The sequence below is a fragment of the Electrona antarctica genome, assembly GCF_951216825.1.
Source record: "Electrona antarctica genome assembly, chromosome: 18".
NCBI lineage: Eukaryota > Metazoa > Chordata > Actinopteri > Myctophiformes > Myctophidae > Electrona > Electrona antarctica.
The window spans coordinates 34,271,852-34,296,215 of record NC_136799.1 but is presented as its reverse complement, the minus strand read 5'-3'; the positions used below and the strand labels follow the sequence as shown (position 1 = coordinate 34,296,215).

Here is a 24,364-nt window from a genome sequence, read left to right as displayed (position 1 = left end):
ATTTGTGGAATATAATAGCCCCCATAAATATCTCTTCCGAAGGTGTGAGTAAGATGTGAGTCCTTGCTGTGTCTGTTGGGTCAGGGACACAGATGAAGAGTAGTGTATTCGTTTTCTTTGGGGTCAACCTGTTAAGCATGTAAAATTTAAGGTACTTATTTGTTTGACTTTTAACAGCTTTCTTAATTGAAAATAGTTATTTTCCACATACAGCAAAGTATAAATTAGGCTTTAGACATGCTCTTATGGCACATCATGGTTAATACCCTGGATCATCAATATAGTGTGCGTGCGTGCGTGCGTGCGTGCGTGCGTGTGTACACACCTGACTTTCATTAAACTAGAAAATACACTACAAAAGACATATTGTCACTAAAACTGGTCGCCTATCAATACAGTTGTCATGGTTGGCAGTTTTGTGCTGTGTCGACACAATTTCCTTTTTTGTATGCTAGACTAGCCCTTGATGTCTCAAATATCGTTGTGAAAACTAACACAATTTTCCTGAATGATATTGTAGCATCCTATTTATATCTAGAAACCCAAAATATTAAAACCTATAATCTCAGACCACTGCATGGAACACTACACTGGTGCTAAAACTACTAGCACTTGTGATAGCGTGGTCATTAAATGTTGACATAATGGAACCCGACATATGTCGAAAGGATCTAAAAATGGATCCACAAATCCCTTTTAATGCTATACCAAAACATGTTTTTTTGTACTTTGAACAGAAAATGGTGGCAACTGTATACCAAAACATGTTTTTTTGTACTTTGAACAGAAAATGGAAAATCACTTTACTTTATATGGCTCCTGTCCTTCAAAGGAATGTGTTCTAATGAGTTCATACACTACTGCAGCAATTATTAAACATCCAATTGCTGGTTTTATACCAAATTATTCACAACATGAGTCAAACAACAAATGTCTTATAACCTCAGAATAAGAACAACTGAGAATGGTTCACATTTCGGTCATCACTCAGTCCAATTTGTGTGCAGTCGTGTCCTTAGGGCATGCCTCCACTGTCTGCACAGGAAATATAAGCCCCAAGATCCAGCGGTTTCCAAACACATCCTTAAGGTTGGCTCTCCAAGGACTGCGGCTTTCAACTAGTTGACCGCGCTGCAGCTGACACCAGGTTTGTCCCCGGGCCACTAGCAGCATCTGCTGGCAACAGAACCCTGCACACACCAGGCCAATGCCCAGCCACACATACAGCATCAGCACCAGGAACAACTGCATGCCTGAGACAACTCCTGATGGGGAGAGTGGAGAGAGTGGACAGACAGAGCATTATGATAAGGTGGTCATGTGAGCCAGATTTCATTTCATCAACTTTGATCTATTCAGTGATTCCCAACCTTTGGGCTGGTGGGCTGTGAGAATATGGCAAGTCCGCCCAATAATACTGGCAAAGCTTTTCATGACAATAACATTAACATATTAACAAAATGTAACAGCAACAAATGCCATGGTATTTCTTTTTATAAAAACCTTGAAAATGTTTCAATGTGATACTGATAAATAAGAACTTAAAATATACTATTTAGTTTAATTGATCAAAGCCGGGTCACGGATTGGTTGATCATTAAAATAAACATACTCTAAAGATGCATGCAGCCCACCCATATCTGACCACTTAAAGGAGCACTTCAACCATATCTTCATATATAATTGGTCCTCACTATAAGATCCATTATATATCCATATATCCATTATAAGATGCCACCATTTCTGTCTACTCATTCTGTGTCTCAGAGGGCAATCAGAAACCAGGTTTGATCATTTCAATTTTTTTTCCTTTGTCTTCTATTTCAGCATGCTAACTTTCCAGGAAGAGAAAGTCTGTAGTATCTATTATTGGAATCCCCACACCCCACTGAACTGTGAGACACAGAGTGAGTAAATTGTGCCATATTATAATGAGGATTATAATGAATTAGTGAGGACCAATTGATTGATTGATTGAATACTTTATTAACAGTTTGCAATTTGTACAGAGTAATGGTTTACAATGATTGTTAAAAGACTAAAAGTACACAAAAAGCTCTAGGGGCTTGTTTCCATTGTGGTTCTGTGAACCAATTATATGAAGATTGAAATACTTAAAGTACGTCTTTATCAGGGCAGCCATGTTAAGTGGGCACTATAGCAAACACTTTATCAGGGCAGCCATGTTAAGTGGGCACTATAGAAAACACTTTATCAGGGCAGCCATGTTAAGTGGGCATTATAGCAAACACTTTATCAGGGCAGCCATGTTAAGTGGGCATTATAGAAAACACTTTATCAGGGCAGCCATGTTAAGTGGGCATTATAGAAAACACTTTATCAGGGCAGCCATGTTAAGTGGGCATTATAGAAAACACTTTTGATATTGTCAAGTGCGATCCAGAAAAGGTTGGGAATCCCCGATCATACAAAAAAAAAACTAAACAACCTACCCATAAAGAAGTAACCAGTGGAGAGGGGAAGAAGACTTAAGAAGGTCAATGGGTTCTCAAAGGAGATGGAATATTCCACAGTAAGATAGGCCACACCAAGAACCAAGGAGTATAAACAAGTGCATGATGTGTAGATGCAAAACATGATGAAGTAACGCATGTTTCTATTGCCAATGCAGTTCCCTGTAAAAAAGCAGTGGTGGTCCCTCTTGAGAATAACCTTCTTACAGAGTTTGCAGAAGTGACGGCCATTGAGGAGGTAGTGTGCGTCCACTCTGTCTGGGCAGTCCGGTGAACATACTGGAATCACAGTCTCATTTGCACTTTCAGAGGGATATTTAATAGTCATGACGTAGTTCCCCAACGCATTAAGCATCAGGAAAAGGAAAACGACTGTATGAAGTATAGATCCGGTCAGTGATGCTCCTGGATGCGGGAAAATCGTTGGGATAAACATAAAGAAATGCAAAAGGAATGTGACTCCTGTAGCTGTGAAGAAGTATGTGGGTGCTACAGCATTTAAAAGTCTCAGTTTCAACATCCTGGTCAGCATCGCTCTGTGAAAGTAAAGATACAGATGGCATCAATATTTAACAACAACAACAACAACAACAACAACAACAACAACAACAACACTAATAACTGGCTTGCCTGAAGCCTTGATCAGATAAATGTTGAAGCCCCTGTAATCTGTAATGTTAAGCTTGTTTGAAAGCCGATTAGAGAGGGGATAGATCATCATAATATTTAAAACCAATTAGGCCTAATTGTATCTAGCCTATACGATTTAAATCAAAGTTATTTATGTGGAGCATTTTGATGGGGTTTCCCATGTTGTTCCTTTATAAGACTCCTGCATGCATGCCAAAGAAAATGTATAGCTCTACAGAACATATACAATAATAAGCATGCAGCATTGAGTTCATATGCCCTCCAGGCAAGGCACGGTATGTGATCCTTTCCTTTTACTGTCTGCAGCTGTTTTTCATTGTTTGCGTTCCTCTGATCCTCGACCAAGACATGTACATAGGACAGTCTAATTAAAATGTAAATTTCTCCTTAAATGGAAATATTTTAATTGCGTCAAATACTCAAATTGTGAATGACGACAAACGTAATGTAACGTTTATACTGTAGAAAATCGTTGACAGCAAAGTCAGCAATCCAGATGGAATTGATGGCCCAGGACACACAGCAACCTCCTTACCTGCAGATGTGTCGTGAAGGAGCTGTCCTTTCAGCACCACGCAGCCCAGAACAACTCGTTAAAACCCGATTCATACTTCGTCGCAAGACGATGTCGCGCGTCGAAAATAGCCGACCTACAAGCTCACAACGCGGCGAGGATGCGGCGCGTTGTGAGCTTGTATGTTGGCTTTTTTCAACGCGCAACACCGTCGTGCGACGGAGCATAAAGTAGGCTTCATTGGTGCCGATGATGCCATGGATCTGTCTTTCATGAGTGAAGCTGCCCGCTCGCTGCTGCATGGCCGCTATCGTTCGTTAGCGCCGTCTACTGGTCTGGATGCGGGCCTGCGATTAATGATAATGCATTTATTTATATTAAAATCGTTCTTGTTTTTTCGTGGTCTGTGGAATTTCTACTATTAACCAGTAAGACGCCTGAGGGCGAGAAGCAGGGCGAGGTCGCGTGTACGCATCCGCCTGGGTGACAGCAGACTCTTGAGCGCTGGCGCTTTGGCATGGGGGCATTGGGGGGGTCAGATCTACATATGGAATGAATTCTGTATACTGGCCATATATGGAGCGTGTCTTGAGTGCACACAATACACATCAAACCCTGTACAGTACAGGGTTTGATGAGGTCAGATCAACATAAGGAATGTCAGAACAGGTCAGCTCATATATGGAGATTAAGGGTGGCAGCGGGGGCAGTGTCTTGAGTGTACAGGGTTTGATGGGGGCCCAGGTAGCTGGGCCGGGCCTTAATTTTCGGGCCTGTTGAGAACTCTAGTTTTCGAAGGATCAACATATGGAATGTCAGAACAGGTTCTGACTTATATCCATATATGGAGATCTAAGGGTTTGAGGTCAGATGTAGTGTTGCTGGCCAATATTGATGACATCAGGGATCTCCATATATGGGCTTAATTGCGACAGTAGGTCGTATTTGCTATGACATCAGGATCTCCATCCCTGATGATGTTGATTATGTCACGTGATGTCACGAGACCTGGGCACCATATATGGGGGCTTTCCCCATGTATGGAGATTTTGAGTGACTGACCTGCGGTCGCAACAAATCTGCTGTCACGACCATTTATTTAAGAATAGGAAATACCTAGCCTTGATACGAGACTGTCATATCATTATGACCGATGGCCGTCTTACTCTTGACCCAAGGCTAGAAAATACCTTCAGACATAGTGTTTCACACTACATATCTGAAACACTCGGCTTTGTTTTAGGAATTGCGATCATGCCTAATGTCCAGCAGGTGGAGCTTTTACTTTTCAATTCGAGCGCAGTCAGAATTCATATTTTACATAGTAGCTAGCCTAGTATCAATATTTTGTTTTATATTCAGTAACGCAGGCCCATACAAAACTAAATTCAACCGTTACTAACTTTTCGATGTCGTCTTGACACAATAGACGTTGGTCAGATTCAGATAGCCTACAATAACGATTTCGCCATATAAAACTCGCACATCAAATCATTTAGGCTATTTCTTGAGGTTTTTGATTAACATATTTTTAATTGGCCGTACAAATTTATGCAAGGCGGGATATAGCCTCCTATATAGTGCATTGGACATCCTCTTATTCAGCTTTTAACGCAGGTGTTTAATTTAGCCTAGTACAGACGGCCCCCGAGTAGGTGGGAGCTTCTCGTTTCTTGGTGGCAAGCAAACACGGCATCCTCTTCATCTGACGCTATAGGCAGAAGAACAACCATTGTTAAGGTGAGCATTGCGAATTCATTTCATTCCACAGGGGGAATACATGGATATAGGGATAGTCATTCTGTTGTTTGTTCCGCATAAAATGTATGAAGTTAGACGCTATAGAGAAACGTGCATGGGCGTTATTGACTGTTCCTCCGAGTGCTGCAGTGAATGAAGGAAGACTGTCGAGAAATGTCTCTGTCACAGCAAGTGAATCACGTTACTGTAAATTCAACGGATTCGGTGCTACTACAACTAGCAATGCCTCACCGAAGACAGTCACAGGAACTGTTTCAAGCTCCTATAGTGTTATAGCATCGTGGTTTTTATTAGATTTGTTTCTGAGAAGTGTGCAAGTGCTGCAGTTTCTGTTCACATTATATGCCACCTACGTGGCGATCGGGTTGACACAATGAGGGGCTGTTGGCACTTTGCAATCAGCCCTGTATCAGATTTATATAGTATACAAATACAATACTCCTCCTTCCTTATTGGTAGGCTACATGGCTATACTACTCTTCATGTAGGTTAACGAATGGTACTCGATACATATCCCCAGCTTTGTTATCTAAGTAATTGGCCTTGTCGTTCTTAGTTCTTGGTTGTTGTTGTTGTTGTTGTTGTTAACACTAGGGAACCTATGGGTTACCAATCTTTCTACACTACCAATTCTAGTTATATTGTATTATTATTTTATTGTAACTGCACCAGGGCTCTATGCAGTAGTACTCAATACACCAAGCCTTATTCTCATTGGGCTTCTGACCTGTTGAATCAAACAATAATTTACACTACACTATACTAAAAACTTTGGGTCATGTTTTTGCAATGCCGTACAGAAAGCAAACTTTATAGCCTACTCAATGGCTTGTTTCAGAGAAATATTTCTCAGTATAGTAGTGATAGTATATGATTTATGCCGAGTAGTACTTCTTTTGACTATACCCCTATCTCCTGTGTGAATATTATTATTTTGAATATTGTGTTTTGGAAAAGCAGCAGTGGTTTAAACGTAATGAGGTTGTGGCAGGCATTGACATGTAAAACAAAATGTGGGACCTATGATGATGACTTTTTGAAATGATAGTAGGCCTGAGTTGGAATCAATGTGTCCATGATGGACTTAGTGAATGTTGTTAATTGAATAACTGTTTGAGGCTTTCATTATTGTTGCATTGCATTCTACGGTTCATTCCACCCCTCCTCCCCCCCATCTCTCTCTCTCTCTACCATGATTTCATGCAGTGGCAAGACTTTGGCCTGTTGAAAATGTTTGTGATTTACATAGAAAGGATGCAGGACAATGTTGGTTTGTTAGTCTCCAAGTAAAAACAGTTCAGAAGGGTCTTTGCTGACATTTGATCTCTCCCTCACACTGCATGTTGGCTGGACCAGATTACCAGTGGACGTGGTTTGAGAGAAGTCTTCATAATTCTTAATTCATAATTCTTAATAAGACCATGATTTGAGCATATTGTGGTGGAAGAGAGCGGTTAGTAAAAGTCATGAGAAACAATAAGCCTCTTATACAGACATGAATGTGGTTGGCTCATTTCTTTCTGTGTTTCAGCACTGTATGTTATGGACAGCTCCATATACAGCACTGGCAAGCCACACAGAATAACGGTAGATGAGGTGTATTCTTTTCTCCTTTTTTGCCAATGGGTTCCCAGATTGGAAGAGGTGACGTGGCTTGCTGTTTGATTGTGTATTTATAACTGTCTTATATTATAAAGCATTATGGGATTAATTCTGTAGATCATTACAAGAAGATTAAGAAGTTATTTTTTTTGTCTTTTATTAGGGCACTGTTCTGTAATAATAATGTAAGTGCCCTTTATGTTTGGACAGCTCCTTGTTGTTGCACATTTTCTGTAGGTTGGGATATAAGCTATTGTGTCAAGCAATAGCGTGCGAGTATAAACTGCACCTGAGCCTTATATGCTTTGTTTGAATTCAATTGTAACATGATCTGACAGGAACTGTCTCAGTTGTTAACAGATTTGATGGGAAACTTCATCCTGATTTGATTAACACTAATCATGGTCTTGCGTCTTTGCTAATTTTAATTGGCACTGTGGTGTAACCAAATGTGTCCTCGTCTGTGTGCATACTGTAGGTGTGTGTCCTAGATTGCATCATACCGTATGAGATAATATTATTTCTGTGATTCATCTCCCCAGCCACATTTCAAAGGCTGCTTGGGCCTAATACACACGACAGAGAACTTTACCACGTGTACACTTCTGACAGAAAATCTAATTGTATTGTGAATCATCATGTGTATTCTACTTTTCCTCTTACGGCAGCTATTGTTTTTAGCAGTGCTAGCATTTCCTGCTAGTCAGCATGGGGGCTATTACAGTGTTAATTTAACACTATGGATTTTACTGTGTACAATGATGCCATCCCACACTGTTATTTAGAATTAGGATAATCACCAGTATAACACGCGGAGCACAGTGCCATCAGCCTACTCTACCCACAATGCCCTCTTAGGCATTTGGTATGTAACTAACCACCCAGATAAAGAATTAAACATTTTCTTGTAATTTGATATAATTCTCGTTTTATCTTTTCAGAATAACTATTTTCACCCTTCTGGTCAATCAGTTTTATAGCTGTTGGGGATGTTTATCCTTGCTGGTCAGACTGAATTAAATACCACACTGTCTGATATTTATGCTCTTTATAATAATACCACAATTTAAACTTTGGTTAAAACTGGTGTAAGTGATTATTTATTTTGTTAATTAAACATGTATTTTAATCACACCCTGGCATACATTTTGTGTGGTTTAGTGGTAAAAAAAAAAACGCTTTCAAATCGAACTGTGGATGTAACTATTCACTGACAAAGCCTAATGTCACAAACTCACTACTGTAAGTAAGCAGTGAGTTTTTGAACTACATGCCATTAACAGTTTGGATTTCCAACCTAAAAGATTAAACACCCAATGAATCACCTGAACAAATCCATTAGGGCCTCATAGTGGCGAAGACAAAGATTGGGCTCCATACTTACTGGTGAGAGGTGCACCGTATTCAACATTACAGTTGCATGGATAGGACTTTCCTGGCTTGAGCTGGTCTATTCATCATACGCTGAGCCAACGATTTTTAAGTGAAAACCAAATTGATTAGATATCAGTGTGAAGCAATCCGGGATGCCCCTAGGTCCTAACGAGCAGCGTTGTAGACACAGCAGTCCCCTGGGGCCTCATTGAGCAATTAGAGAAGAAGCAATTGTTTTTGGTGTGCAAGGTAGTATTGGTGGACGGACAGATCGCCTGTTGATGCATGGACACTGTGGGTTGAAAAACAGCAACAACTTGAATTGTTATAATTCCCATATTTATCTCTCGTGATATGGGTTCATGCGTATGCAGAGCTATATGATATTTCACATCTGTATTATGTGGTTGAATAATAGCAAATGCTGGTGGATGCTGACATCTGCGCTGACCCAGCCACATCATCATAGTGTGCAGTCATCACTCAGCTCTTTCAGCCTTCCGTAAGAACCGGGCTGAGCAGAGTTGCTGCCTTGGCTGTTAAACAGTGCTTTCAGCAGACACCGTGGACGATCTGTGTATACGTGTGTACAGTTGGAGGCCATCGATATTGTCCTTTTCTTTTTGCTGAGGTTTGCGTAATCTGCGCAAAAGGACAGTTAACCCATTTTGGGCGGGAACCCCTTTTGGTGTTTTAAACATTATGTTATAATTTAGCTATTGAAAAATAGCAGATCTACAAGCTCTACGAGCTTGTAGGTCTGCTATTTTTGAAAAATCGTGAAAATATTTATTTCAGAAAACTGGAGGATTTAGAAGGATTTTTTTTAAATTTTGAGGTCAGGCCTAAATGGGTCAAATGATAAGGGACAATATCGGTGGCACCCAACTGTACGTGTGTATGTTGTCGCTGTCGGGCAGAAACCTTGTTTGTCCAAAACAGTTACTTTTCCAGAAATGGGACAAAGAACCTGTGTTCCAATGGATCCTATAACACTTTGAACATGGCGTCCTTATTTTTTATGTATGTCATTATAGACAAATAGTCATCAACGAATTGCCACATAATTTGAAGGCGTGCGTGTGTGCGTGCGTGCGTGCGTGCGTGCGTGCGTGCGTGCGTGCGTGCGTGCGTGCGTGCACATCACTCCATAAACGTTGAGATGATGACTGCCTTGCCAGGCTATCTTTCATTAACGTGGCATCGCTCACTCACAGCAGTCTCCCAGTATCGCCTACCTACATGACTGCTTTAACGTGCACTGCGCACAAATGGGTAAATTAATATATGGTAGCCTACAGACGTATTCCATTCATGGCGATGCAACTGTGATTCCTGTAGCCTTGACTTGACAAAGGTTGTACCCACACGTAATATCCTACTGGCAAACACCGCTGTTTCTTTCCAGTGTGACAGACTGCGTGCGTGCAGGCTTTTCATACTTGTTTGGTCGTATTTCAGTTATCCATGTCGTAAAATCGGGGCGTTTCGAGGAATATTTAAGGGCGTGTTATTTAAATGACGGTCGATTTCAGCCGTGACATTTATTAAAGCTCCGGCCAAAAATACGACAGGATCAGCTGTTTACGAGCACTTGATAAATCCCGTGCAGACGTGAGCGTACGGCAAAACCCATGTTTGAGTTTAAAACAGAATTTACACTCCATTGATAAATGAGGGCCTAAGAAGGTACTGTACTGGCAAGTGGCAAACAAGAAGTTTGTGGGTGTATGTGTGATATGTGAGCTTACCATAATCACAGTAATCCTTAATCATATTCCATCATTCAATGGCCTTTGGATAGAAATGAAACAGACTCCATGCAGTCACTTTTAATTAGTGCTGCAGAGGCTTGAGTGTCTGTGACTGTGACCAGCTGATGGTCGTTGACGCTTAATTGATGCATCAAGTAGGCAATATGTTTCTGCACTGTCAAATAGGTCTACATCTATTCTAAGATAGCATCTTAAATAAATGTTGTGAAAATGTGTTGTGAGTTTGATGGAAAAGTATTAATACAAATAGTTCCAATGGCATCTAAATGTAAGGTTGCAAAATGCGAATATGCTTATCGGCGTTGTGAGGATGAGGGGGTACCTGGAAAATATTATTCCCCCCAAGGGGTACCTACTACCTGGGCCAAAAAGGTTTGGGAACCCCTGGTATAAAGGATGAGTGCAGAGAACCACCCTGCCATTGTTGTGGAGGTAGTGACAGTCAACATATTGTGAAACTCTGTATACTTCTCCCCCTCAGGCTGGATCTCTCAAAGACCTCTGTCTTCCCAGAGCCAAGAAACCAACCCCACTATCATCCATATGGCACTATTTCCCACTCCCAGAACAGGCTGTATACTCTCTATCCTCTTGAAGAGTGATTCTCTCATTCATGATGATAACTATCATTCATGATGATAACTATTATCTTTCATCCAAAATATATATCCAAACAAAACCCCTGAGCAGATGCTCATCTTGAATGAGAGCATGAAAGAGTCTCTGGTGATCAAGCTCATGCATTCATAGCTTCCACATTGATTTTTTATCTAGACTTGAATGGATATCGTGTTACTGAGTTACTATACACTAGCCTCATCTTTATGTTCACCTAATCCATGTGGATTATTGGAAGGCTTTCCTGTGACCTGCGATGAGTGAGTCAACAATCCACCCCTTGGGAGTCGGTTGGTGTGTGACGGGAAAAGCAGTCTCTCTCATTTCAATTAGGAACTTATCCAAGCCTGCTAAGCGCGCTGCATAGTGGGAGTGGCTGGGTTTGGTTTTGACTGTGTGGCCTGCTTTCATGGCAGTAGCGTTTCATCACCTGATTAACCCCCCATTAGGTGGTGGAGTCCTCAGGTAATGTAAAAGAGAGTGGGGCTACAAAGGTCCAGGGACTCCATGCTGATGCTCTCATAGGATCATAAATCAATGTAGGACCACAATGGAAAGTCCCCAGGACTATCGTGTGTTATCCTTTTAGTTTAACATTTCTGTCTAATAAAGTATTCAATCAATCATAGGCTCAAGCTTGTAGTTCAGCTATTTTCGCTACTTTTGCACAACAACATTATGACAAAAATAAGGCTTTAGGTGGATATTACTATCCCACGACTTAACCGAGCCGGAGGTAGTATTATAGTATATTTCTAGTATTCACTGCAATGAAGACTTCACTTTCTGACTCCATATTTCAGTGACTGCACCATCAGCATCTCAGCCACAGTGGTGATATTGTGCACAATATACACAGGAAATGCTTATGCATATTCTAATGTCCTTTGAGATTAAGCTGTCTGTTGAGTGTTGACAGCGGAAATGTCAAACCATAAAATGGTTACGTCAGACAGAAGGAGCATTAACAGTGGCAAGGGAGAACGTCACGTTGAGTGAGTATCAGACGGTGCTGAAGTTGGTGTTATTTTGGTGTTATTTTATTCGTGGTAATTGTCTAATGTCCTCGGAGGCACGCTTTTTTTTTACCTGAGGGTGACTGACGGTTGATTAGGCGACGAAGTGCTCAAGTCAATGTGAGTCCACACTGTTATTTATGGCTCATGCCTCTTGACAGCACCACCTCTCCCCCGCATTCTGCCCTTTCCCCGGGCAGGTAATGAATTTTGAAGATGGCACTTTTGGTGTCATTTATTAGGTGTTCGCTCAAGTCTGAAGATGCGTTTAGTTCATAACCATGAACTTGTGTCTTCAGAGATTAAAGAGGACTTCATAATTATGTACTGTTTGCCTTGAACTTAATGAGGCAGAAGGTGATGATTACCGTGTCTAGTTGAATGGACAAGTAGAGTATGAACCATAAATCGTAAAAATGAAGGTATGAACCCAATCCAATTGAACCATGGCCCTTGGTGAAGTTATGCATGTGAAAATATCATTGTGAAATAATGAAGTGGCATTTAAAATTTGGAATGTGAGCGAAATTTTAAAGCAGTGTTGATGGTTTATGCTATTGTACGCTGCTACACGGCTAATACATTCTGTGTTATATTAACACGACTGTGATGGTTGGACTGACATGACCTCCCTGCTCTTCTATTGAATCATTTAATTAATGATCTAATGAATTAATTCATTATCAAACTGTGTTCATATAAACACAGAATTTATTTTCTTAATCTAGTGCATTGAGTAGATTTCTGTAGCTGGCCTTGGTTTACTTACAGCTTGCCCTTTTCCCTGCCTCAAACTCATGTTTGTTCAGCACTGAACAGCGTTTTCCTTATTGTCAACAGACCAAAACGCAGAGCATTCAGTCTCTCCAATGCTCGTTACTCGCTGCTACAAATTGCCTAAAGCCTTAAGCCACGCTCCAGGCTGCTATCTGCTTCCATCCATAGTTATGAGGATCATAGAAAACATGGTGATTAATATTCACCTATAGATGACAGAGGGGATGTATCCAGCTGAATAAGAAATTGATACTATCAAACAGTGTGTGCAGACTGCAGATTCTGTGTGCATGATAAACCCAGTCAGTGGATATGAGAAAAGGAGTTGGAGAGAGACTGGGAAAGAGACAAGAATCTAACTACAACATGACTTGGCGTACTGTACATGACTGCTGACTTGCTGAGTCATGTATTTGGAACTGTGACGTTGGTACGATTGTGCTGTGATCCATGTTTTAGAGACAGCCTGTCTAGGGGATTTCTGTTCTTTCCTGGAGGTGGAAAGAGGAAGGACTCCCACTGTTAGCATCAATAGCCTGGAGACACTACTCCTCTGGCCAGATCCAGAGTGAGAGGGAGACAGTCAGACACATTTGATGGAAGGGGATGTGAGTCGATAAAGGTGTGTTTGAGCTGCCGTGTATCAAGCTCTTACTTTGTTTTGAGTTGAGTGTTGAGTACGCAACAATTAGCTAATTTGATGATGGCAACCGCCATCATCAAATTAGCTAATTGTTGCGTAGCACATTTCTGTTAAGTTGTCCTCCACTGTTTAATGGTCAAAATTCTTTGAAATCAGCTCAGCTTAATATGTGGCTAATGCTCTGCATCCCTGCTATTTAAGAAGAGTGTCTGTGATAATAGAATTCTGTATGTAAATAATATCCGTTGTCACAATTTTCTCTCAGAACAATATGATGTAATCCAAGGATACTGAGTTTTCTGTAAGATGCTGGTTGATTTAGATCTAAAAATAAGTACAGGACAGGTACAGGTACAAAGCATACTTTGCATTGCATTATTCTTTATGACGCAAGACTCCTACTGTTTCTCTGTGCCATGAGCCCATTTCGTAATTAAATCCTGCTTGCCGACCTCTAGAGTAGAATCCTTTGAACTGGTAGAGCAGGTCTGGTGCACTCTTGTAACATAGAGAAAGTGTGATGCAATGAGGAAGCAGCTGTGACAGAAACAGGTTTTTGTCGATGATGTACTGTCAATTGCATGAGCTATCTTTATGTCCCCTGCCCAGGGAACATTTGATTCTGATTGTCTGATTGTTTGAGTGCAAATGCAATCGCAGCTGTGGCTCAGGAGGTGGACGTTTACGAACTGTAATTGTCCCGGCTCTTCTTGGCTTTGTAATTTGTATCGTACCTTCAGCAAGTTATTGAACTGCTGCTGATGAGGGTGAGGGTGGTCCCTTGCATGGTTGACTCCACCATTGGTGGGTGAATGTAATGCACATTGTAAGAACTTTGGATAAAAGGCGCAGCCCGTTGCATCATGACAAGTTGTGACGGATTTGACCATGTTTTAGATGTTTGATGAGACGGGACACCCCATCTCATCATATATTGGCCAGGACATGATGATTTACCATTCTCTGATTGGTGGTGCAAGACGGGTGCTGCAGAGTTAACAGAAGCGGACTTCACACCACATGACACAGCTCATTTGGGGAATGCTTCACAGGGCTCAAGCCCGCTGCTGACGACAGCACATCTGTAAGTGTTTTTAGCAGACACATCAACCTAATACGAGCTGGGAGTGAGAACGGCACTTCTGCATTCCAGCGTAAAATGGGTAGATGTTGCCCCAACTCGACACTGAAATGAGATGACATATACTTTATGAATCCCCGAAGGGAAATTGAGGCGTTTACAGCAGCATGATGTGATCATCTATAATAACACAATAAACAAAAACACATCAGACACACATGGACATAATCACACAAGAACAGGGCAGAAACAGAACCATATATGCATTAAAGAAAGAGTTCTAACTTCTCATGCATCATGCAGTCTAATGGCAGTTGGCATAAAATAAAGTTTGTATCGCTCTGTTTCCATCCACGGAACAGTGAGCCTCTGGCTGAAGGTGCTGGCTGTATCCTACAGCTGGCCTTATATGTAGCCTTTTGAGCCGGTCTCTATTCTATGAACTATAGAAATGCAAACTGGATCTGCAGTGATCCAGTGGATTCCTACCATTCCTCCCATGTCACTGTGATTCACCATCTCATGTCTTTGGGAGACTCTGTTACACAACAATGAACAAGAAGCCTATTTATGACGGTCACAACATTCTCTTCTAGATAAAAAACATTTATTGCAAGTTGCAATGGCTTTGTTCCTGCGGTGCTCCCCCCCCCCCTTTAAAGGATTACTCACCCATTTTCTACCGATCTTCATATAATTGGTTCTCACTAATGCGCATTATGAATACTAGACCTGTACGTGCCCGTCGCAGTCGGCCACCGGCCTACTTGGGAACGATGCAACTTGGGAACCTAATGATATACGTTGTCATAGTACCCGTCAGCCGGTGTCCCACATGGAGATCTGGTTGAGCCTCAATTAGCTGAGGCAGAGGCTGGAAATTGCACAGGTGAAAGGAGTTTGCCTCTGAATATGGTACCATTTTATCCATTTTAGTATTGTCTATGGGGATTGGTTGAAATTGGGTGAAGTCGTCCTTTTAATTTAGAGCCTAAAGATAGTTATTAATTGATTACATGATAATCAATCTGGGAACCCAGTCGGTAAAAAAAGGGAAAACGGACTTTGTTTTGCCGGTTGGGCACCACCTCCTTTTTTGTGTAGAAACAGGAACTCGGTTTGGCTCCTCCGTTTTCTTGGTCCACTTCCTCCCGGGTGCTTCTGTGTGTATTCCTAACAACAACAACACTACATGTTTAGGACAGATTCCACTGTTAGCAGAATCTGTCTTGAGAGATGACATGATGAAGTATGAACCCTTCATAGGGCAGAACCTGAGGATACACAAATATAAAACAAATGTAATTATACTACTCCAAGAGGAGGCTAGGCTAGTGTAGTCTGTAGCGAGATATATGCTGGGCATGTCGGAGTGAGTGTTGGTCTGCTTAAATAGAATGCACATTAAGATCATGGGTGTATGTGAGATAAATGGAGGGTCAATGTCGAGCGTTTGACCTTCCATGCCTAACTGAACTACTACGATGAGTGCGACCCTCGATCTGTATCATTGATGCAGTGATAAATCACACCATGGTGGTTTGCCAATTTGGATTGATTTTTTTTCTCAGTTCATTCTCTGTTCTCTCTTTGTTCTCTGTTGACTGTTCGTTCTGTCCTCGCCCTGTCTCTGTCTGTCACAGCTCCAGTCAAAGTTGGACAGCAGTGTATTTGACCAGTGATGTAAATTTTGGCTACATTGCAGCCTCTGCAGAGTACACTACTGTATTGTGTTGACTCTAGAGCTGAACAATCTAACTGATACATCTTGATCACATGCCCTCAGAGATAATGTGTACCGATTTGTGTGAGTTTTGGACTAAATCTGTAGGAGTAGTAGCAAAAAGTGTGTTTTAAAGAAAACACACAATGGTAGAAAATGTTACTGGAACAAACGGGTTGCATCATGATCCAAGGAATCCAAGGAAAAAAAGATTGTTCAAGATTGTTGATTGCATTGTATAGTATAGTAGTATATGGGACACGGAGAAAACATTCTGGGCCATGTCTTCGGCCTGGTGGAGAAAACAACGCAACATTCCTCAAAACAGAGGCTAGAATTTCACTTTTCTTCTTAACACATCTGAAAGAAGAGGCGTCTCCATCAACTAGAATCACTATGCTGAGGTTTAAAGGCTTTATTCAGCACTCTGCTGTTGGTTATCTTTGGACATCATTCTGCTGTATGAGGGGCGTCCGTCCACAGCTGGACATGTATCAACCAGGGGATGTGTATTGTGCAAGCGAGCCGGCTCAGGCCTTGATTCTGTGCTCATGGCAAGCAGCATAAAGCTCCATTTATGATTATTTTATGCTCCGTCATATGTTGCATCTCCAAACCATACGACGGAACATAAATTAATTATGACGGCTCCATATTTAAAGTGCACAGGGGTTGTCTTTCTTTGCATTGCATTATTCTTTATGACGCAAGACTCCTACTGTTTCTCTGTGCCATGAGCCCATTTCGTAATTAAATCCTGCTTGCCGACCTCTAGAGTAGAATCCTTTGAACTGGTAGAGCAGGTCTGGTGCACTCTTGTAACATAGAGAAAGTGTGATGCAATGAGGAAGCAGCTGTGACAGAAACAGGTTTTTGTCGATGATGTACTGTCAATTGCATGAGCTATCTTTATGTCCCCTGCCCAGGGAACATTTGATTCTGATTGTCTGATTGTTTGAGTGCAAATGCAATCGCAGCTGTGGCTCAGGAGGTGGACGTTTACGAACTGTAATTGTCCCGGCTCTTCTTGGCTTTGTAATTTGTATCGTACCTTCAGCAAGTTATTGAACTGCTGCTGATGAGGGTGAGGGTGGTCCCTTGCATGGTTGACTCCACCATTGGTGGGTGAATGTAATGCACATTGTAAGAACTTTGGATAAAAGGCGCAGCCCGTTGCATCATGACAAGTTGTGACGGATTTGACCATGTTTTAGATGTTTGATGAGACGGGACACCCCATCTCATCATATATTGGCCAGGACATGATGATTTACCATTCTCTGATTGGTGGTGCAAGACGGGTGCTGCAGAGTTAACAGAAGCGGACTTCACACCACATGACACAGCTCATTTGGGGAATGCTTCACAGGGCTCAAGCCCGCTGCTGACGACAGCACATCTGTAAGTGTTTTTAGCAGACACATCAACCTAATACGAGCTGGGAGTGAGAACGGCACTTCTGCATTCCAGCGTAAAATGGGTAGATGTTGCCCCAACTCGACACTGAAATGAGATGACATATACTTTATGAATCCCCGAAGGGAAATTGAGGCGTTTACAGCAGCATGATGTGATCATCTATAATAACACAATAAACAAAAACACATCAGACACACATGGACATAATCACACAAGAACAGGGCAGAAACAGAACCATATATGCATTAAAGAAAGAGTTCTAACTTCTCATGCATCATGCAGTCTAATGGCAGTTGGCATAAAATAAAGTTTGTATCGCTCTGTTTCCATCCACGGAACAGTGAGCCTCTGGCTGAAGGTGCTGGCTGTATCCTACAGCTGGCCTTATATGTAGCCTTTTGAGCCGGTCTCTATTCTATGAACTATAGAAATGCAAACTGGATCTGCAGTGATCCAGTGGATTCCTACCATTCCTCCCATGTCACTGTGATTCACCATCTCATGTCTTTGGGAGACTCTGTTACACAACAATGAACAAGAAGCCTATTTATGACGGTCACAACATTCTCTTCTAGATAAAAAACATTTATTGCAAGTTGCAATGGCTTTGTTCCTGCGGTGCTCCCCCCCCCCCTTTAAAGGATTACTCACCCATTTTCTACCGATCTTCATATAATTGGTTCTCACTAATGCGCATTATGAATACTAGACCTGTACGTGCCCGTCGCAGTCGGCCACCGGCCTACTTGGGAACGATGCAACTTGGGAACCTAATGATATACGTTGTCATAGTACCCGTCAGCCGGTGTCCCACATGGAGATCTGGTTGAGCCTCAATTAGCTGAGGCAGAGGCTGGAAATTGCACAGGTGAAAGGAGTTTGCCTCTGAATATGGTACCATTTTATCCATTTTAGTATTGTCTATGGGGATTGGTTGAAATTGGGTGAAGTCGTCCTTTTAATTTAGAGCCTAAAGATAGTTATTAATTGATTACATGATAATCAATCTGGGAACCCAGTCGGTAAAAAAAGGGAAAACGGACTTTGTTTTGCCGGTTGGGCACCACCTCCTTTTTTGTGTAGAAACAGGAACTCTGTTTGGCTCCTCCGTTTTCTTGGTCCACTTCCTCCCGGGTGCTTCTGTGTGTATTCCTAACAACAACAACACTACATGTTTAGGACAGATTCCACTGTTAGCAGAATCTGTCTTGAGAGATGACATGATGAAGTATGAACCCTTCATAGGGCAGAACCTGAGGATACACAAATATAAAACAAATGTAATTATACTACTCCAAGAGGAGGCTAGGCTAGTGTAGTCTGTAGCGAGATATATGCTGGGCATGTCGGAGTGAGTGTTGGTCTGCTTAAATAGAATGCACATTAAGATCATGGGTGTATGTGAGATAAATGGAGGGTCAATGTCGAGCGTTTGACCTTCCATGCCTAACTGAACTACTACGATGAGTGCGACCCTCGATCTGTATCATTGATGCAGTGATAAATCACACCATGGTGGTTTGCCAATTTGGATTGATTTTTTTTCTCAGTTCATTCTCTGTTCTCTCTTTGTTCTCTGTTGACTGTTCGTTCTGTCCTCGCCCTGTCTCTGTCTGTCACAGCTCCAGTCAAAGTTGGACAGCAGTGTATTTGACCAGTGATGTAAATTTTGGCTACATTGCAGCCTCTGCAGAGTACACTACTGTATTGTGTTGACTCTAGAGCTGAACAATCTAACTGATACATCTTGATCACATGCCCTCAGAGATAATGTGTACCGATTTGTGTGAGTTTTGGACTAAATCTGTAGGAGTAGTAGCAAAAAGTGTGTTTTAAAGAAAACACACAATGGTAGAAAATGTTACTGGAACAAACGGGTTGCATCATGATCCAAGGAATCCAAGGAAAAAAAGATTGTTCAAGATTGTTGATTGCATTGTATAGTATAGTAGTATATGGGACACGGAGAAAACATTCTGGGCCATGTCTTCGGCCTGGTGGAGAAAACAACGCAACATTCCTCAAAACAGAGGCTAGAATTTCACTTTTCTTCTTAACACATCTGAAAGAAGAGGCGTCTCCATCAACTAGAATCACTATGCTGAGGTTTAAAGGCTTTATTCAGCACTCTGCTGTTGGTTATCTTTGGACATCATTCTGCTGTATGAGGGGCGTCCGTCCACAGCTGGACATGTATCAACCAGGGGATGTGTATTGTGCAAGCGAGCCGGCTCAGGCCTTGATTCTGTGCTCATGGCAAGCAGCATAAAGCTCCATTTATGATTATTTTATGCTCCGTCATATGTTGCATCTCCAAACCATACGACGGAACATAAATTAATTATGACGGCTCCATATTTAAAGTGCACAGGGGTTGTCTTTCTGGGTCTTTCTGTGTGGAGTTTGCATGTTCTCCCCGTGTCCCCTAGGGTAGGTAGTATGTAGGTACCCTCACAAAAAACATGCAGTAATCCTGGTCTCTAAACTACCTCCCCCTGGCCAGCCTGATGTAGGGGAAAGGAACTGGTTGGAATAACGTGTTCCTTCCATGCGCTATGTCCAACCAGGGAAACTCCCCCCTGTCAGGTGAAAAGAAGCAGCTTGGACTCCTCATGCATAGGAGGAAGCATGAGGTCAGTCCGCTGCCCTCCCCATGTTGGCAGAGGAAGTGTAGCGCCCAGGATTACATTAGATAATTGACACTGGGTGAAAAAATGGGTTGCAACAAAAAAAAAAAGGAAAAAAGAAAATGCACAGAGGGGGACATCACTTAACTTCACAAACCCTGGTGCCAAAAACGGAGCATCAGCAACTCATTCAGTTTACAGAAACCCTGTTGCCAAAAACTGAGCCTCAGCGAGTCAGCAACTCATTCAGTTTACAGAAACCCTGTTGCCAAAAACTGAGCCTCAGCAACTCAATCAGTTTACAGATGAGTTCACAGATAAAAGCCTTGATTCATGTACTTTGAATTGATTCATCGCTCTTGGAGCACAAACATGCAGCGTAAGGAGCAAGGCCATTGATCAATATGTTTGCGTTCGTCTACTTAAGTGGGCTGTTTAACATCTTCCTGTCACATATTTCGGGCTGTTGAAGGGTTGGTTCAGATTTTTGGACTTAAAGCTGTAGGAAATACTTAGCAATAGTGGTTGCAAAGGTATTTGATTGCCTGAGTCCTGTGGTGGGAGTTCTGCTCTCGTTTTAGTGTATATTAAGTAGTTCCGGTCATTTGGTGGGAGGCACTGGGGGCCACTAATTAAAAATAAATGAATACACAATACTAGCGTCATTTGTATTGTTGACCTATTTCTACCATATAGTGCAACCTTTATTCAACTTTGACCCCTCTTTCACTTGGAACTATGGTTTTGTGCTGCTGCTGGCGTAGTGATACTGGACACAAAAAGACCAGCTATATGGTAACAAAATATGGTGCATAATTTCTGATAATTTGCAGTGAATTCTTCCTGGCTTCTGAACAAGGCGGTCGCATCTCTCTTCTCTCTCTCTCTCTCTCTCTCTCTCTCTCTCTCCCTCCCTGCCTGTATTCCCTGCCTCCCCCCCCCACCCTATCCTTCTTTTTCTTTTTCTTCTTTTTCTTTTTCTGATGCAAGGAAGCTGAGGGCAGCGCCAAAATATGGCTGCAGCTGTGTAGTTCTAATTGTTGTCTCTATCCCCCGTTACTGCAATGAATGTCACACAAATTCCAATCAACTCTGTTGACATGGCAATAAAGTATTGAATCTTGAATCTTGAAGTACAGTAGCATACATTTGACCTTGATCACAAACGCATCCATTAAAATAACAAACATTAACCTTGATACTTTATCTTATATTAGTGTTGTGTTGGATGAGAGCACTGGGGGGAAAATGCTATGGCAAGTTGGCAACAAAGAAGAAATTTGAGAAACACAAAAGCAAACAAAGGAAGGGGATTTGTTGTGGAGATGGTTGTGGTTCTCTCTGTGATGCTATTATACGCCCAGTATACGAGTTGTTTTCTGTGCATAAACCTTTAGGCACTCATGGGTACGTCTCTCTGTCTTCATAAAATAGGCCTTGGTCATTATCCTTTCACAGTAAAGGTAATTTTGTTACAGTATGTCAATTCCCAATTTTCCCCACACTTGTGGTGTGTCACTGCTAACCCCTACAGTTGTGCTTGTAAGACAAGCACGTGTCTCCAGTACACATGTCACCAGCCGCCTCTCTTCACCATGACAGTAGGGAGGACGTAACGAACACATGCAGACAGAGGAACACTTTATCCAACCCAGGAGTGGCTCATGCTAGTGACCGACATCCCTACCCGTCTTCCTATCCTCAAACAGTGTTTGTTGGAACGTCTAGCCAAGCTGGAAGCACAACAATACTATTTGAACTCCAAGGCCGTTGGAGGGCAGTTTTGCCCCTGCACCACCCAAGTGCCCCTTAAAGGGGATTTCTAAAACAGTCAGATGAATGCATAACATAATAATATTAATAATCTTTCTCCCTCTTTGCCTCCCTTTAGGAATGGTTGCTTGACTTAACATCCAGAGAAGAACGATGGTGGACTCAGAGCTGTTTGTAACCATGGAATCCCCCGTGGAGGGGAGCGGCATGGAGCTGGATGTCCTGGGCTTTCTGGGTTCCCTTGGGGACGGCAACAGCACAGCAGAGAGGTGTTATCGGTCTCACTCTCGGAGCAGTGTCTTGCAGGGCTTGCCCTTTGGAGGGATACCGACTGTCCTTGCCATCAATGGAATCCTCTGGATGGTACATATTGTCTTATTCTCTGCACTTCCACTTTTGTTGCACTTAAATTGTCTTTGGTGAATCACTGTGTGGCTTATCTGTGTGCCAAGACAAGCTCCCCCAGGGGGAAAAAAGGTGAAATCGCCCAAGGGGATTTACAGTATAACTAAAGTTCACTGCAATTTGATTTATTTCTCTGTGTTTCTTGCCCCAAGCATGATAAGTCCTCTCTGCTCTTCATTGAAAAATTCACACTAACATACATTATAAATCATCATACATCACTTTCCATGCTCAGCCAATCAAATCAAATATCATTCCGGCCGATCACTTTTATCTTCAATATATACTTTGTTCAGCCAATCAAATTATCGCTATTGGGTGATCAGCCAATCACAAGCCAATGTTTGTGTTTACACAAACCTGGAAAGCTGGGCATAGGAGGGGCTAACGTGTTATCAGTTACTGTATGTTGGAATGTTGTCTGTAGTTCCATTCTAGAATATTTGTAGGGTTGACCGTGTCAGACACACACACACATACACACACATCTTGTAATACATTTTTTATTTATTTATTTTTTTCACGGATATGAGAACACACCCCCAAAAATCTAGGTTCCCCTCACTTCACACAAGTGTGATTTTTATTAATCTGTAGACGTCCTGTAAATTCACAATGTTTGCATACAGACGTATAATTATCATTCCTCTGTCCACAGACAGCAGGCTTCATGCTTTCAACTGTTAACTCCCTCTGTTTGGTTGTCATGTCCTGTGAAGCTTGATCTCTGCACCGTGACATCAGCCTCAATTACCAGCTCTACATTTTAATTGGCCCGTTTGATTGCCTCCTGGTTGTCGGGACAACCTGAAGGATTTGACCATTGGCTCTTAATGATGAGAGGCAATCAAATCAAGGGAGGTTTACCCCTAGATCAGTGTTTCTCAAAGTGGGATCCAGGGACCCCAAGTCAGTAACCCGTTACTCTGATAGTGTACAAATGGAATCTTACAGGACAATTTGGTTTCTCAGAGTTATGGGGGTCCTTGAAATACAAAATAAAGTTTGAGAGCCTCTGCGCCCATCCCACAGAAACCTGTGAAATAGACAGGAATGAGAAGGAGACTGAACCAGGCATGAGTAGAAACATTCTTATCTAAACATTCAGACCTGACCGTGAGAGTGAGAGCAGAATTAATATTCATCCTTGAGGTTCGACCAAGGTTGCCTACCTACTGTAGATGCTTGACTTTGGATCAGTGAAAAAGGAAAAGAAACATTCATGGGAGCTTTCCTCCTATTAACCGTGCTGTCAGTTCCACCTCAGACTCAATACTATCCTGGCGTAAAATGAACGTGTGATTTATGCTGTGGTTAAATCCTAAAATTCGCCTTCTCTGACCCTCATTTGCATTAAGTCTAAGGCCATCTATCGTGTTTCAGCTGCACTGCCATTGAGTTCCATAACTAAGGCAAAAAATAATTGCACTACTTTGTTCCGTAAATAATACATGATTGATCAAGCGGTCTTTCATATTCAAAAGGTTGTACCACGCTCTCTCTTTCTCTCCCTCGTGCTCTATCTTTGTCCCACGATGCATTGCAGTGGATTCTTTGTGAACTGTTCTTATTTACCATTATGGGAGAGGAGGGGCTATTCACACTTGACTTAATCTAGCTATTGGCGTGTGTGCGTGCGTGCGTGCGTGCGTGCGGTCGCATGCTGACCTCTCTGTTTCCAAGACAACCACATACTATAAAAGAAGCTGGTGGCTCATTATTGGTGCTGGATTTGGATGTATTATTTCTATGTAGTCGTGGCCCTCTTCAGTCTGAAGCAATGCTGTGTGGTGGATCAGGTTGTTTGAGCAGATGTGTCATGAATATGTAGTAAAAAAAAAAAGGGACCAAGAATTTCATGTGTGTCATAATTCACACAGCAGTACCTCAAACACCGGACTGCGATCTGACCAATGTCTGACTGACACCTGCAGTTACCACAGACTTAACAATGGTTACATACAGTTGGGTGCCACCGATATTGTCCCTTATCATTTGACCCATTTAGGCCTGACCTCAAATTTTAAAAAAATCCTTCTAAATCCTCCAGTTTTCTGAAATAAATATTTTCACGATTTTTTCAAAAATAGCAGACCTACAAGCTCGACCTACAAGACCTATGAGCTTGTAG

At 41.9% G+C, this 24,364-nt stretch overlaps 2 protein-coding genes across 3 annotated transcripts in view; one reads left to right on the top strand and one right to left on the bottom strand.

Annotated features, from left to right (window-relative positions):
* Positions 1 to 987: 987 nt before the first annotated feature.
* Positions 988 to 3,692, bottom strand: zdhhc22 (zDHHC palmitoyltransferase 22; the record flags this gene model as incomplete). The annotated part of the gene is made up of 3 exons (XM_079527648.1): positions 3,661 to 3,692; positions 2,454 to 3,010; positions 988 to 1,265 (listed from the first exon to the last, which is right to left on the bottom strand). The coding sequence occupies exons 2-3, from the start codon at positions 3,004 to 3,006 to the stop codon at positions 988 to 990; spliced, it is 831 nt and encodes a 276-aa protein (XP_079383774.1). The 5' UTR covers positions 3,007 to 3,010; positions 3,661 to 3,692.
* A 1,425-nt stretch (positions 3,693 to 5,117) lies between these two features.
* tmem63c (transmembrane protein 63C) overlaps positions 5,118 to 24,364 on the top strand; it is a 45,633-nt gene continuing 26,386 nt past the window's right edge. Inside the window, exons 1-2 of one of the 2 annotated variants that reach the window (XR_013792195.1) lie at positions 5,118 to 5,379; positions 21,947 to 22,191. Coding sequence is in view for 1 of the 2 variants with exons in the window: in XM_079527229.1 (XP_079383355.1) it covers positions 21,982 to 22,191 (210 nt within the window). In the remaining variant the exon portion in view is untranslated. The remainder of the gene's footprint in view (positions 5,380 to 21,946; positions 22,192 to 24,364) is intronic. The other variant, XM_079527229.1, reaches the window with a different exon arrangement.